General features: G+C 37.5%; 1 protein-coding gene across 10 annotated transcripts in view; it reads left to right on the forward strand.

The window, feature by feature from the left end:
* The window catches only part of DLG2 (discs large MAGUK scaffold protein 2), a 1,022,965-nt gene that overhangs the window by 806,945 nt on the left and 198,775 nt on the right, over window positions 1-17,245 (forward strand). For all 10 annotated transcript variants that reach the window (XM_086481686.1, XM_086481690.1, XM_086481691.1 and 7 more), the window contains one exon: window positions 8,363-8,465. In XM_086481686.1, the coding sequence (XP_086337812.1) occupies window positions 8,363-8,465 (103 nt within the window). The remainder of the gene's footprint in view (window positions 1-8,362; window positions 8,466-17,245) is intronic.

Raw genomic sequence — 17,245 nt, forward strand, 5'->3', positions numbered from 1 at the left:
ATTCAGTATATCCTGTGGATGTGGATTCCATATTCTGTGGATATGGAAATATGGAAAAACCTACCAAGTAGACATCAAGGCCAGGATTTCAGTTTTTTAATTCTCCACTAACCCAGCGCTTGGGGCCAGAGAAGTCACCAATGCCCTTCTGTCTCTAAGCAGCTTCTGAAATTGTTTTTACCTTTCTATTTCACTTCCTGAGTACCTATTGCTGATCGGCTTCAGCTGGAATTAGGTTCTTATCATCTTTGAGTTATAAGACGCTTGTTAAAATGGAAGCATTTACATCATTTCAGAAGCAGGAGAACTTCAATAACTATTTCTGCTTTTACCGTCCTTTGAAATTCAAATGTGAAACAAGAAGCCTGCAGCATTATGAACAAAACTGATCAATGGTAGTTTAGCTATATCCATATACTGGGAGGAAAAATACCTTTTAGAACTGTGTGGAAACCAAGGTATATGGAATAACAGCTACTAATCAGGGAATGCCCATATGACCCACGATGAGAGCAGGAGACAAGGAAATCCAGATTCTGAAAACGGAATTGGGGAGAAAGGGGATTATTTCAGAAAGACACGAAAGTCAATGGAAGTAACAGTGTTGTGCAAAGTGAAAGCTGTAGGAGGGAGGAGGGACAGTGTATATTTTATCAGTTTGGAGTAGGAAGATAGCAGGAACTGCAAAGGAGAGTGAATGTGTGAAGACTTGAAAAGATGATGCTGTAGTGAGATCCATGAGATTAGGTGGTGGCAGAAAAATAAGGGTGTTTGAGTGACCACGTGGGGGGGAAGGTTAAAAGGCAGCAACTAGATCTGAATTTAAGAGCTAATAATGGGGTCTTCATTTTAACTTACAAAGTATTGTGTTTGATGGATGGGTGTTTTGTGTATAAAATTAATGAAAAATATTACTTATATTTGTTTAAAAAGTAGTTAATGAATATTGACCTGTGTTATGAGCTAGCATGGTACTTGTATGACATGTCTTAACATACAAAATGCCAAACTCACCTCGTAGTTGCTGGATCACATCCAGTCTAGGTTGCTAATAGAACTAGTTGGTAGATATTTAGTGACCTGAATGAAGTAAGTTTCACATCTATTCAGGCTCCAGTGAGCCATGTGTCCTTTTCAAAAGCTGTCATTTATTTCAAACCCAGTTTAAACAAGTTTTGAGGAATTCTGGTAGAAGTGAGGGGAAATGGCTCTTAATGGTTCTGCAGTGAACTCTTCATTTCTGTCTCAAAGTTTGCCAATCTGGCATCATTCATGAAAGCTACAATCACATGGAAAGCAGATCTTTTATCAGAAGAATTTCTGTACAGTTTGGATTAAAAAAAAAGAAGTCTTTGCTTATGGTTATAGGCTTACAGATACCATTTGGAAAGATTCATGTGATCTGGTGAGTCATAAAGCTTATTGGTTCCTACTGTAAAAGGCAATGTGTTCAAGACACTTCTTCAATGACATAGTAGTAATTTTCTTTCTGCTTCAAAGGCATAACGCTTTGATATCTCTTTCAGCTGGATTAGTTGACTTCTTAAACTTCCTGGCAGAAAAAGACATACTAAATGGTGTAGCTCGTACCCCCACAGTGGTTCTTGTTTTCTGGAGAAAGAAGAAGTTGCCTCTCATCAGAGCATAAAGATCAGCTTACTAGGGGCAAAAACTGTAACTCTAAGGTAGCAAGACAAGGAAAATTGCAAAGGTCATTGAAATTTCTGGCCCATCAAAAGAGAGAAGGAGGATGCTGGGCGTGGAGAACAGCAGACATGACATGATATCATGTTATCACTGGAGTTCAGGATGAGACAACTGCTGTGCTTATATGTGCTGAACTAAGCAATTTTAACTGATCAAAAGAAAGTATAGGCACAGAAAATATTAGGAGAAGAGTGAAAAGTGAGAGAAAAACAATAAAGTGAACCTGAAAATTTAACAGAAGCTAAGCTGGAGAATGAAGAATCTTTCCCTCCTGTGCATTTCTTCTTTCTTTCTATTTCTAAACTATTTTTTCAGTAGCAAGGCAAAAATTCTCCAGCATCGGCAATTTTCCCCAGGGTGCCATTTCCCACGGCCGTGGCCTGGCCGGGGTTCTCGGATCTGTCTGCAGGGCTGAGCATGCCCCACTCCCGTGGCTGCCTCCTGCAGCTCTCTGCAGAGCTTCGGCCTCCAGCTGGATGTGTGGGCTTCGCTTTGCAAAGAGACGGCCTGTCTAAGCTCAAAAAGATCTCTGCTTAAGGGCTCTACTTTGGCGACCTGCATGAGTTTCTTAGAATTATGGTACTTTTTGCTGGACTGTATCAGTTGTCAGAGTTGTGTGGGCCGTTGTGTAGAATGATTATGGCGCCTGCTTGTGAGGGAGGTCTTCCCCGGATATGTTCATGTCAGATCATCCCTAATGTGTGATTTTTCAGTGTTCCCTGTCCAGCTGGAAGACCGTGCTTTCATCACCAAAGGGTTGATGCTATTCATTGCATTTCTAATGACTAAGCAGGGATGCTGGAGAACATGGCTCAGCTTTCCTCTCATCTCTTGTTAATGTGCTTGAGAATCCTTCAGTTGACATGCAAAGTTAAGGCAGATAAATAGGGTTCTTTGTACTTTCTCTCAATGCAAACAATGGCAATTCTGGCTGTAAAGAGTCGTCTTCATTCAGTCTTCTGTTTGTTTTTTCAGACACCAAAAGCTCTAATTTTATGAGTTCAACAAATAAAAGAATTCAGCCACAACTCGGAAAATTTGCTGTGTTGTTTGTTCCATGGTAAAAAGGTGCCTTTTCTTCACCATTTAATTTAATGTATAAAAGCACTGTACTATGTCAGTGAAAGTTCAAAGAAGAAATAAAAAGAAATCCTTTATGTTTCCTCCCCAGGGAAGGGATGTGTTTTTCTTTTCCTTTCCAATTCAACCAGACATTCCAAGTGTTCGTTTAATCACTGTACAAACACAAAATAAGGTGGCCTAAACAAATAAATGCCTAAATAACACTGATTATTCCGCTAGCCTCTATTTGAGTGACCTACATATGAATCATGCTCAAGCATCCTAACAAAAGACAACCAAGCTGTAGTAAGTCTTTAAATGGCACTGTTCAGAATTGAACCAATTTGTGCCAATATGGGCTGTTCAGATAAAGGAAATATAACTCTTCCAATTTTAGAAGAGTTCGATATATCCAAAATATAAATCTTACCCTTCATTTAGATTATGATTCAGTATTTAATGAAGTAGATCATGCTTTACTTTGAGTCGATGAAGGCAAAGGCAATTACTATGATTACTGTAAACTATAGTTGCATCTTTTTCTCCATCTCAATTTACTTTTGTCTGTATTTTTAAACTATAATCTTCCATTGCGGCACTTCTGTTTTTAAGGTTTCTCACTGCTTTTTGACACAGCATGCAGAAGAGACAGACATCTGTATAAGCTGGAGGCTCTTCGTATTTCCATTACGTCAAATTCATTTTGGAGTTAGGCATCAGAAATTGTGCAGTCAAGTTCATTTGGGGCCAGGACATCAGGAGCGTGCAGTCAAGCTCAGAACAGCAGTGCTACTTTGCTTATTGTATAATGCTTCTTAAAGGAAGCCAGGCCATTTAACAGGATAAAAAAGCCAACCAAACCAGCTTTGTTGTGTATTAAACTTTCCTGAACACACTTGCAAAATTTTCTGGTGGGTTTTTTTGGTTTTTTGTTTCCTTTCCTGTTTATTCTTAACATAAACTACATTAAATTAATTGAAAGCAGTAATTGAAATCAGATTTAACAATTTGCAATGAAATTATGTCACGGAAAAATATCACCGCACACAATTGTTATAATTAAGACATTGTTTTGGAGGAAGAGGCAAGACAGATTATTATTTGTTTTACCCTTTCAGAAACTCTTGTTCATTTTGTCCTGAGGGTAAGAATTTGATTAAAATGTGCAAATTAATGGTGTCTTTCATCAAGATATAATGTTTCTACATGAATATGCTGTTTTTCAACTACAAGGTTTGGGACTTGATTATGTTTGCTTTTAAATATTGGGGAATAATACCTGGAAATCAAGTTAGCATCTACTCTTCTTGTTCTTTAGAAAGGCAGACTAGGTTATAAATGCTTTCTAAATTTAACCCCTATTATTCTGCAGTGGGATTCTGTCAGATATTGGTGAGCAAAATGGCATGCAGATAGACTTCTACTTACCTATTTGTCAATTATTGTTTGATTTCATCCTGCAGCTGTGCATCTTCAAGAGGGAGATTACTATTTTGGCAACCTAGTGGTGTCAGGTAGTTTACCCATTCAACGTTACTTGATCTGGTTTGTCTAGCTTGTTTATCATCTGGACAAAACTTGCAGAAAATAGAATTGATGTGTTATTTCTCTCTGACATTTCTTTTCCTTGCACTTTTGATTTCAGCCGCTCAGACCTGTATGTTCTCCTCAAGTGTCCATCCCCACCTTTATTCTAGCAGAAAAGTGAATTTAGTTTCGGAGAGATTCACTCAGTATAATGTGTTGGTTTTGCACCTTAGGCAATCATTTCTTCCAGAATGGGCATGCAAAGGGCAGAAAGTAGTCAATTGCCATTTCAGTGGCTCCTTGTTGTTCTGTGGAAAAGTGAAGAATGTTTGTGTAACCTAACTTTGGTGGAATTCCTTTCTTATATTTATATTCTCGATGCGTTATTAGGATCTTAGTTATTAGACCACATACAGATACAACTGTTGCTTTTCAGAGGAGAAGGAGAATAAGCATCTGGTTTCTTTATTCTTTCATACATCCTCACCTTTTATCTATAGAGACATTATGATTTATTAATGATTTTTAAACCTTCGTGTTCTGTTAACACAACAGACTGCCTCAATGTTTTCCTATTTGCTTGAGAGGCTTGTGTTCTCCTGAAGTCTACAGTGTTCAAGCTTAAGCCTAAACCAAATTACCAAATTTTTTTTTTTCCTGGACTTTCTAATACTGACCAGGTGACTTCATCCATATCCATCTCCCCAAATCAGGAAATCAGGAATTCAGGGATGTTCCTTTAAGCTTTTCTTCAGTTCATCCTATTGCTTCTTTCTCAGGAGTCTCTCAAGGACTTCAGTAATGAAAGTGAAAAACACAAAGATAAAAAGCCAAGCTCTCTATTAAAGGAAAGGTAACTTGGCTTCAAAATTCTCCTCTTCAGAGATACTGAACCAAGGCTGAATTTCCCTTTATGGTACGATATAGGCACTCTGCTGCCTAAGCTTAAGGATTCTGTTCGGACCTCCACAGTACTAAACTGTGCCTACGGTGCTGAGTTAATGAGTAATTGTTGTGCTGGTACATCTGTGCCCGTGGCAATGCAGCATGAAGTGTCATAACACCATCACTGAGTAAAAGTAGGGCACGACAGCACTTTCTTCCACAGTAGTAACCTAAATTGTGCTCCTTTCAGGAACCTTGTATTCTCCACAGAGGTTGCAAACTACGTCCTGATTGACTTCATATTCCTCTTTAGGTATTTGCAGTGTTGTGCATTAAAAAATATTAGATTTTATGGCACTGAAAGCTCTGATTCTCTCCTCTGTTTTTTTAGAATGCATTTAATTATTGCATTCTAAGGTACTATATTCCTAGACTGAATTTCATCAAGTTGTTTTTGGGGTCTATGTTAGTCTTGCCATCCACCAAACTTGAGGTTTATGTGCACAACTTTGATGAAGAGCATTTAGTGCTCCCGAAAATATTTTGCCCCTGTATATACTCTACCAGTCATCCTCCTTCCTGTCTGCTGAGATGCCTCTCTTTGAAAAGAAGTCACACAACGTGGTGGGGGGTTGGTACTATGCTGCCTGTTATGCCCTTCAGATGCTGCCCCAAAGTGTCTAAAAGACACATGCATGGACCAACGAGGCATTACCAGATTGGTGACAGTATTCATGCTCTCCACTGTGGAATGCACATATAGACAAATTAAGTAAAAAAAATAATCTGTGAGATAATTTACAATTAATTTCCTCTTTCACGCCATTGTTGGGATTATGTAATAGGTCTTGTGTGCATGGGGATATGAGTAAGGCAGGATTTGAATAGGTTGTATTCTTCTGATAAACTAGTTCCACATTTACTTGTTTGCTTCCTCAATTCAAAGATAAGCCAGCATGTAATTATTTTTGTATGACATGAATAGATTGCAAAAAATCATGCTTCTCCGAAATTCTAGATCTTCTACGGTTTTGAATGATATTAAAATGATATAGGCACTTGAAATTCAAATTAATTTATTTAGAAATGGAGAGAGTTGGTTTTTGTGAATAAGATGGGGAGAAATATTAAACAATCATCAAATTGAGTACCTTAAAAATTCTTTGAGGGAAGGGTGAGCTCTTCAGGAAAAAAATTGTTTTTTCCTTCCTTGTCATAAAGAAAAAAATACTAGTTGAGGAAGGATGTTTTTCTAGACCGATTGAACTGGGAAAACTTTGATTCTTATGGAATCGTATTTGTAGAAACCTGAAATCTCAGCTAGACAATTACTTTTTTGTGTGCAGTCAAGCATTCTCCAGAATAATGCAGTCTTCTGGACCAGAAACTGTGAGATCTCCTGGGTTTTATATTATTGCTATCACAAATTAGTTTCCTAAGAATAATAGAATAATAGAATCATAGGATCATATATTCGATAAAAAAAATTTATTTAGACATATATAAATAAAATTCAATAAAAAAATAGTCTAAATGCTGTTCACATAGTAGTAAAGACTAGGTTTGTCATGCAAATAAGCAAGAAATTTTTTACAATGAGGTTGGTGAAACACTGGCACAGGCTGCCCAGAGAGGTGGTAGATGCCCCATCCCTGGAAACCTTCAACGTCAGGTTGGACGGGGCTCTGAGCAACCTGATGTAGCTAAAGATGTCCCTGCTCACTGCAGGGGCTTGGACTAGATGGCCTTTAAAGGTCCTTTCCCACAACCATTCAGTGATTCTGTGATAAACAATAATTAAGCATGTTCCCAAAACACCACGTTCTCTAAAATTTGGGGAAAGACAGCAAGGTAAGATGGGCCAGTTTCTAAATTTAATTGATCAAAATGAATGTATTCATACTAAATTCAATAGCTGCTATTTATAAAGTTCTGTGGAATCAAATTTATTTTTATGAGCCTTAAAAAGTTGTTAAAATTTAAATAAAATAAAATCCATATTTTCAGTATGTGCTTAGCCATCTTACAATAGTACTTGATAAAGACAAATAGTTGCTATTGCTGAGAATTTGTCACTTGTGCTTTGGCCTGTTTGCCTGTGAAATCTATAGCATTATTCTCTTTCCTCCCCCTGCCCTTTATTTCCTTTCATTTTTCTTTTCTTGAGTAATCAGAAATGGATTTCTGTCCTGTTGAGGCTCTTTACATATCAAAAATTTCCTGTTCTTCACAGAAACGTTCTGAAGTGGAACCTGTAGAAGTGAAGAGGAAAGATAGATAAACATATAAACAAATAAATAAAAGAAATCTCACACACTTCAGTATAGCCAGACAGTAACACTTACACTGGAAAGCAAGATTCAAGTTACTGGAGCAGATAACATTTCTATATATGAATTCTGAGTCTTCCTTTGGATGCTGCTGACAAAATATTTAGCATCACAAACACAAATCAAAAGTTCTGAAATTGCCCCTGATTTTTAGGGGTGGATTCCTTTCTTTGTTCTACTCTGTTCCACTGCTTATGCAGCAAAAAATTATTAAGAGGAAACCCATGGAGAGATCTATTAATGTCGAACAGCCAGATGGCAAAGCTGTATCTGATAGAAACTCCATGGCTGTCATGTGCAAGATACAGGGGTATTTCTAGGTAATAGGAGGAGGGTTTGCATGAAAAGAAAATGGTAGATGGGGTTTCTCCTCTGAAAGTTCTCCAACCAGCAGTTTCTGCTAGAGATACTGTATATCTCCCGGTGTCCCTGATGCTAACTGGGCTTGCAGAGTCTGGCTGAAGGAGCAGTTTCCTTGCTTGTAGTGTTCTTTAGTGACCTTCAAGCACTGCAGTAAATTTATCTGTTGAACCTTATATATGAAATGATATTGATTGGTGAAGAGATTACCAAAAATGTAAACTCAGTAGAGGAAGAAACCCCCAAAAGTGGTCAGAGAATATGCACGGATAAGCATAGGCAAACTATGGTATGCAGTGTTAGTGCAGATTGTCGTGGCCAGTCATAGTGAACATCCTCTCAGCCTCTTTTGGTTACATACTTTCACTTTTGCATCTGGGTAACCTGGCCTTTATGTCTGTCAGATATTTAAAAAAAAAAAAAAACACCTCTGTCTTTCTGTCTCATGTTAAAACTACTCAGATTTGTTGTTGTTTGCATTCCTTCTGTAGGTGAACGGTATTGATCTTCGAGGTGCTACCCACGAGCAGGCTGCAGCTGCACTAAAAGGAGCAGGGCAGACGGTAACAATCATAGCACAATACCAGCCGGAGGGTAAGCAAAATAATAAACTTAAAGACATATGGTGAAAGATAAGGTCTTTAAAGCCACCCGTTTAACAGGATGAGGCTGCTGTAGATAGTGCTTTTCCCAGCTATCATCAGAAGTCATCTGGAATGAAAATTCAAGTGGCAGTTCTGTCCCAAGGAAATGGCTGTATTTTCGTCACAGACTTTGCTTTTAGAAGTGTTTTATGCAACTATAGAACTATCTTCAAATGTGCATATAATAAGACAGTAATCAACACTTGGTTAATCATTTTATTTTCATTATCGCTCATTTTATTCCCCTTCTGGAGACAGATAGTGCAAAAGATATGTTGGGAATGAACAGAAACACCAGGAAGATCTGAAGTTGCTTCAGACAGTCAGATCAGAATTAAACAAAGATAAATGTTTCCTTCCAAATGCATAAAGCTTCCTATTACTACTTTTGGATGACGGTGTCCTTGTGGCTGCAGGGCAATTAGACCCAGATAACAAGTACTTACTAGAGAAAATGACAGCTTTCTAAATAAAATCATCAACAGCAAATTCAGCAAATATAAGACATTTATGGTGGGATGTATCTCATCCAGGTTTTGGTGTCTAATATTTAGCTTTCTAAAGTTTAAGCTAGTTTCAGTAGGAAGAAGTAGGCATGAACTGATTTTCTGAGTCCAGAGTTAAGTGGCTCATTGTCCATGAGCTATGATCCAAGTGCCTATTCGAGGCTCTTAAGGCATTCATGAAAGGAATATTACTTTCTGACAGGAACTAAAGACAGTTTTCCTCTGCAGTAGTTGTTACTTTGGAGCTCTTTCCAGGTGAAATCAGCACCTACAGGTGTCTGTGAAGACTTTCTGGCACAGTTTTATTGGTTTTCAGTGAACAGTTATAGCTCAGTTCACAAGTCCGGCTATGACCTGTCAACCCAAGTTGTTGATTCTGCCTGATTGTGCCCAGCCCAGGACACATGTGGGTTTCAGGTGAATCAGAACTGCTCTAATATGAGATTCAGCTAGTCAGTTTTTCAGAGACATTAGGAGATGAATTTGTCCAACATGATACCTTCTTTTGCTTCTCTGGATCCTGATGACAGCACACAAAGAGAAAAACAGCTGATATTTTAGTCAAACTTAAAATTGTGCTTCAGATCTGGTATCATGCATCCATTTATTGGTCTATCTGCACTTGAGCCACCAAACAGAATAAATTAGGCCATATTATAAGAAACGGGGAGACGAGAGCAAATGAAATTGCAAGTGTCTATCTTCAGTTAAATAAATGGAACATATTAATATAAAAATGCATAAGTAATAATCAGAGTTATTTCAAAGAAAAGTATTGAAAAGCAATTCCATTACAGATATCTTTCTGCATTGGATTCTGAATAGAACGATGTTCCCATTAGTTCCGGCAGTCTTGTTTGCTGTCTGACAATTTTATACTGCAATTATCACCATGGTGTCTGAGTACTTGAAGCAATCACTGGCATTTCAGAGTTGTTCTATGCCATTGTTAATATGCAAAGAATACATCACTTGACAGATTTTTTCCTATTATATTTGAACTTGTAGTTGACATATTTTTCCTCAACATTTTACCAGCTCTGTACTATGTCAAATTCAGTTTTGGTGAATACGCAATTCAAATGATGCTGATGAAATTCATCAGGTATTACATTGCATATTTATTCCATTTTGCTGATAACACTGCTCCGTTCACCAAAAACCCTGTTGAGGGCAGACTAGTCCCTACTGTGGGACTTCTTGTCAGTGAACCACAGCCCGTCCTCTGTTTCACCCAAGTAGTTCAAAACACACCGATGAGAGTGGAGCTGGTGAAGAACAGGGCCTGAAAGTTAGCCTTTTTATAGGAAACGGTTGAATCTTTTAAGGTAGTGATAGTATTTGGTAGTTGTCAAGCATGTGTTGTCGTACTGCTGAAGTATTTCATTTTAATCTGAGATACTGGTTAATGCAAACTGTGAAAATACAGATATGAAATGAATTATTTATTTCTTAAAAAGTTCCTAACAGATGAAAGATGAAACAGTTTTAAAACAGTTGTTTAAATAACCTTCACAGAGAATTATTTAAGGGTTTACAGGTCTCACAGAAAGACAAACACACCCTATATCAGCATAAATATTTATTTTATTCTAAATATCCTGCATAACTCTTTTTGTCCTTTCTCTGTAATTTATACCGGTTCTCTTATTTGCCATATCTTATCTTGATGCATATATTGGAACATAGTCAAAAAAATATCTTAAAACCGTAGAGTTGTGCGTCACTCAGGTGCTCCTCACTTTAAAATGCTTCCAAAACTAGTAAGCACATAAGCAAAGTAGGCTTGTATCTTGATTTTTCCATTTTCATACTGGGAGCTCTGAGTTGTTGTTACTACAACTTCAGTTTTTTTCAGGAGATCCAAGAATAGCCACTGCAAATGTTAACCAGTACCTTTTATTTTTTTTCCAGCTTATGTTGTTGCAGAGAAAAACATTCAATGAAACCTTTAGCTATTGATATTTCAGATATTAAGCTATGATGATGATGATATAAGTACCAATCAATGCTATTAGCCAGCTGATGATTAGCAATTAAAATTGCTAGTAGAAAAACCTTATGTTCCAGTAACTCAGTTTTTATGCAGTAAAGAAAAGCTTGCAGAACACTTAGCTTGGCAATGTCTCCAAAAACGAGTAATATATTTTGCTGTGGTTAGAAAATGAGGTGAATACTATAGAAACAGCTTTAAAAGTTTAAATTTCCCTTACCTTGTTTCAAACAGTCAAAAGTTCATCTAAGCCTTGTATGAACTCCCCTTGCATTTATGTGTATAGACCTGGCAGCAAATCTCATGAGAACGGCAACTCCTGCAAAAATATCTAGTGCTTGCCATCAACCTGAATACCTTTTCCTCTTGATATTACGGCACTGTGTTTTCTCATCCTGTCTGGAATAAACAAATGCAGAGACTAGCTCAGATAAAATAGAATAGCATCACAACATTTTTTGAGTGCTGTCAGACTTGTAGTTGGTGATGGCGCTTATCTGAACCACACTGCCTGTCCTTCAGACGAAAGTGGTCTTGGAAACAGGAGAAAAATCTGTAAAAGAGCACAGATGCAGGGAACAAAGGGAGAATGGAAGATGCAAGCAGTGATTTCGTGAGGAGCTGAACGGAAATACAAGAGGTAGTATGAAGAATGGAGAACAACTCCTCAGCTCTTCGGCTCTTCGCTCCCTGTTTTCCTCATGTACACTCACCATTTTTCTCATTTCCCTCATCTCTCTGAGAAATAGAAGAGAAAAAAGTATGAAAGTTCAAACAGAAATGTTTGTTCTGTGAACAAAAAAACAGGGAAAGATTATTAAGGAGCAAGAGATTGAAAAATCAGAGCTCAACGTTTAGAGTATGTGCTTATAGCTTTAGGAACAGCAGCCATAACTCTGGGCTTTTTGAGTTATTCCTTTAAAAAACTGAAAATAACCTGTGTGCTGTATCTTCTGTACACATGTATTGTGTAGATGGAGGTCAAGTAATGTTAAGCATCATGATCTCTGTCATTCTGGATGTAGTTCATGTGGAGGTTTATGCATGTATACAAAGGGCACTAGCCAACCTGCAGGCTTCAGGAAGGCGACTTTTTGTATTCATGTGCAGCTCACATCTTCTGCACATGGTTGAAATGAAAATAAAGAGAATTTAAGGACCAAAAGCTACTTAGAACAAACTTGGAAGTGGAGCCAATCACTTATATTTAGCTTTGCTTTCCAATTTGTAATATTCTTGGAAGCATTTTAACTCTCCTTCCAGCTTAGCAACTCTCAGATCTCTTTTAAAACATTGTACAAATAGGGAGCTAGTGAGTATGCCCTTCTGTTCTGCAAAATAAAAACCTGAGCCTGGAAAATAATCTTAGCGTGGAAGAGGGAGTTCCTATCAAACAATTAATTAGAAATTAAAATGGGAGTATACTCCACACAGGAAAACACTTTTTACACTTCCAGGTTTTTATGCAGGACATATTTTTATTTTAATGGCGACGGTTGTAAATTACAGCCCGGTTTGGAAGGACTTAAGAAAAAAAACCCACATTTTATCAGTGAAGCTGAAATACGTTTTCAAAGGCAAGTGAACTTTAGTTGAAATAGTGACAATTTGTCCTGAAAGACACAGCTTGGGAATGGGGGTAGACAGAATACTGGACTCCTAATGAAGCTGCTAAAAAGCTGTATTGCACGTATTAGTCTCAAACACTCATGTTCCTTCCTGCTGCGGCAGTGTGAAAGGGTAGAACTTAGCCCTGAGATTATTGCAAAATATTCAGTGTCAGTGGTCTGCGAGCTGCCTGGTGCTGCATTGCAGTGTCTCTGCAGCTATTCCCTCAGAACAGTCCCTGGAAAACTGTTAAACCGCTCGGAACTTTCATGTGCTTTAAATCTTTCAAGCAAGCCAATTAACTTGCTTTCTTAACAGCTTCATATAATGAAAACATTCATTGATTACAGTTTGATTAGACCAGCCAACAATGAAGAGGTCAAAAAGTTGTTGGAGTGAGAGATTTTCTGCTTTATCACTTTTCGAATTAGCTGTTAGCTGCTTGCTTGGTCGCTCTGTACTCTACACCTGCTGTGCCGCGAGTAGCTGAGTTTTAGTTAGAGTATCAGAGGGAGAGATACTGTGATAGGCAGCGTCTGTCTGTGCAGACGTTAGCTAAGGAAGTTATTGGAGAGCTGCACCTACAGTTTACAAGCATCTCGTGGCAGCTGTGGTACTAAATTCACTTTTCAGTTCTTTTGTTCCTCGACCTGGGAGGCTCACATAGTGCACTGTAACAGACCTGACTTTCCTAAGCAGCATCAGCTTTTACGAAAACATCCTCCCTGTCTTACACATTAATCTGACCTACGAATGCATAAAATCTGCTCTTTTTAAAATATCAGGGTAAGAATCCAGGGATCACTTTTACAAGTCTCTCTCTGCACAGTCAGGAATACTTATTAGCTCTTTGCCCCATTCCGATTCTCTGTTCCTGCCTCAAAATATAAACACTTGTCTCCTTTTTTGGTACAACAGTCACATACATTCCTGATTTAGATGTTTAACATTTCCAGATGCTGTGGGAATAAGGTAGATACAAAATGTATGGGAAGAAAAAATAATTGCATTTATTCATCTTTGTCTAGGTCACTTCTGTACTTTGAAATGCGAATACTCATGTTAAAAGCCCCTTTTCCCAGCTGTTGAAAATCAATGTAGCTTAATTACTTGGATAAAGTTGCAGTACACCAGTTTGCTTTCATCTGGAATACAAGATATTAAGGTTATATTTCATGCATGTGTATTAAAGAATGGCCGAGCTGGATCTGACTAAAGGTCCATCTGCTGAGGATCCTGTTTCCAACAGTGGCCAACAGCGTAGGGAGAGAAGAAAAAACAGGACAAGCACATAGTGATACTTGCACTGAATATTGTCCCACTGACCAATGGGGATGGAAAAATCCTCTCCTTGTCCTCAGCTGGAAAATATCAGCACTGTAAAGATTAATAAAAGCAAAAAACTGGTTTAGAGGTATGTTTCATAGATTGTCCGGCTGAAGTACAGTGAACGAATTTCATTGAGACACTCAGTGCATTTTTTTTTTAAGTTAGGAATATTGAGAATGAAGGAGTAATATAAACGAGAAAGCTCGACACTACGGTAGTATATCTTTTTCCTTGTATTAGAGCCTTATTTTTTTTTACTTAACAGCACCAGAGAAGATACAAAACCAGAGAAGTTTTTATTTCAGATCCTAGTTTGTTGATAATAGTTGATAACGCACCAAAGTTCTCCTGTGTATGAGACAGGGACTGCAGTCTCATTCAGATAGAAATATCAAAGGCTGTTTTTTTCCCCTTTCTTGTTTTTTTACCCCTCTTTTTACAGTGGCATCTCCAACTTTTCTGTTTCCTTATTTACTGGTAAATGTTTTTTTACTAAACTGCAGAGTAGTAAATCATTTTCTGTAGCTGATTAAAAGTCAGGCCTATGCCTCCCTTGCTTATCGATGAAGTGCCCACTGAAGAGCGGTTAGCCATATTGCAGATGATGCTGTCAAAACTAGTTCTCCTTTTTCTAATAATTTTAACACGTTTTGCCTCAATGGAAGTGCAGAAGTTCACTAAGCAACAAATTGCTTCTCTGTTGCAGAGATTTCTGTATAAATTAAGATGTTTAGCAGCACTATGTGGCTGCAATACACAACTTCATGTGATGTACCAAATCGTACCAAATGACATTTGTGTGCTCAAAACTAAAACTCTGGTACGTAAACTAATCCTTGGGTCCTCCAGGTTATGTCAGCAGTTAATGTACATGGTTAGATGCCGAGACTGGTATTTGCTCGTTTTCTTTCTTTTGATCGAGTAAATATGACTTTGGTACCCTTAGGCCAAACGCAGCAGCTGCCGACCGTACCCCGCTTGTCTGGCCGTGTAAGATCCTTGCCTTAGGTATAGCTTCCATGCCTCTAGTCACTGCACAATATTTAAAATATATTGCTTTTATTTTTACATTGTTGGAGCAAAGTCTTCAACTTTATAGTTTCATTGCAAGCTTCACACTGTCTTTACCTCAAAAAAAAAAAAAAAAGACCCAAGCCACGTTTAAAATTAAAAGGACAGTTTAAAAATCTGATCCACTTTTAAATTATTTTCTCTTATCACAGCATTTCCTTTCTGTTTGCCTGAGGTGTCCTCACCACGGCTTCCACTCTGCTGCAGATTAACTAGTGCCCAAGTGACTCTTCCTGTGCACATGGGCATTGCCCCAGCACAGACACATATTGCTGGGGCTCTTCAGATGGCACAGCTGAAGAAGCACCAGGGATGACAAGTGTTCTTTTAAAGTCAAGCCTTTGCAGGATTCTCCTAAGACACAAAAGGTTATATTTTTATTCCTCCATTAAATTTAAAGATCACATTCTCAGTAGAGTTACACAGTGTAACTCACCCAATATGGACTATTTTATAAAAAGCAGAATTCTAATTTTTTTTGCTCTGTCTAAAATAAGCAGCACTCACTATGCATGAAACAGGTTATGGCTTTGATATATTTTCTCAATGTTTTTGTGCAAATTCATTTGTGTTCACTGTAGTCATCCCAGTCTGCTAGTCTGCTAGACTGTACTTGCTGTTTCCTTATAGACTCCTGAACTTTCCCAAATCCCATTTTCATAAACGTTTCAGTTTAAGTACTTATTTTGTAGTTCAGTCATATTTAGCTCTTGTTTCTATCAACAGGCTTGAAATTTCCTTAAACAATGTGTTCTGATATATATTGTCAATGCCAACTGTAGGCAATAGTGCAGGGAAGACATGATTTCTTTCTAAAACCTGTCTTTTCTTGTTTTCATTTTAAATGTGATAACATGAAGTTATGTGGGGTTTTTTTTGCTGTAATTCTTCGAGCTTTACTTACAGTGCAGGTCCTGTTTCGTTTTCTGTTGTTCGTATACAGCCTTCTCTGCTTAATTATGTTTATAAATAAACAGAAAAATGTGTATCTGCTAAATCCTCATGCTGGAGATTATAAATTGCTTTTCTTTGGCAATTTATTTGTTAAAGTTTAGTAATTTCCTCTTTTTACTGTTTTGTTAAAGTAATCATTAATAAGTCTCATCGGGAATACAAATAAAGAGTTGATTTTCTGTTTGTAACAGCTGTTATGTTTGCAGCTGCTAATTTAGCTGTTAAGTACAGGCTACAATTTCTTCCCACTTTTCTTACCTGTTTTAGAGTTCACTAAACGGAAATCCATTTCACGTGGTTTTGCCCTTACATGACAGCTTCTTCAGAGAACGAGACCTTCTAACACTGAAAAAGATATGTGAGGATTTGTGTACTGGCCTTTTAGGAGTTTCTCAGCAGCAATATGAGTAACAGTTTTGTAACTGCAGTGATGCTACCCAAAGAGTTTCTCTTTTTCATTAACGCCTCTGGCAATAGAGGAACATTCACAACCATGTGTTTCGAGTCTCACTGTAGCGGAAGGAATGGGGACCTGAAGTTGGAAGTATGGTGCTGAATTAGCAGAGGGGAGCCCAAGGATAATTTACTTTAGAACCAGATTGAGAGAAAATCTTGAAAGCATTTCTGAGCACATTTTAGTTTTTCTTTCTTCTCTCACTCTCTTTTGTTCAATTTCTAATTGTGCTTTTCATCTGGAAAAAAAAAAAAAATTAATTCCATGCTGAAGATATTTTGTGTTTACTTTCTTTTTTACTTTTTAAGCAGTAAATTTCGCCTATGCTTCGCTATTTTAATTCTTTCACAGTGACATCGTTTCATACATCATATGACTTCAGAAGCTCGTGTTTATTTCCATCTATTTACTTTAAAAGGTGTTCTCCTTTCTTACTGATTTTTGTGCTTTGCAAGGATATAGTCTGTTTCTTTGTTGTGTTGTTTTTCAGCTACCTTCAGTGTTAAATTTTTTTCCTTCTTTACTTACAGTTAGTATAAGTCTGTCCTATTTCATCGTTCCTGCTTTTCCTAGTCTTCGTGATAATTTACATAACTTCGAGTTTAGAGACTATTATGGTAACTTGAAACTGGTCCTGGGTGACTGCGCTATTAAAGATACTGAAGATTCTTACAAAAATATTTTTTATCCAAACAGTTTAAAATGTTTTATTTTAATAAAGTTCAGAAGCTCACTAGAAACCTGGTTTTCTCTGCCTTCAGGTGAATTATTTCATGTAGAGACATGATTGAAAATACAAAACAGTCCATAAAGTT

Source organism: Leptosomus discolor, chromosome 1 (assembly GCF_034619465.1).
Source record: "Leptosomus discolor isolate bLepDis1 chromosome 1, bLepDis1.hap2, whole genome shotgun sequence".
Lineage (NCBI taxonomy): Eukaryota > Metazoa > Chordata > Aves > Leptosomiformes > Leptosomidae > Leptosomus > Leptosomus discolor.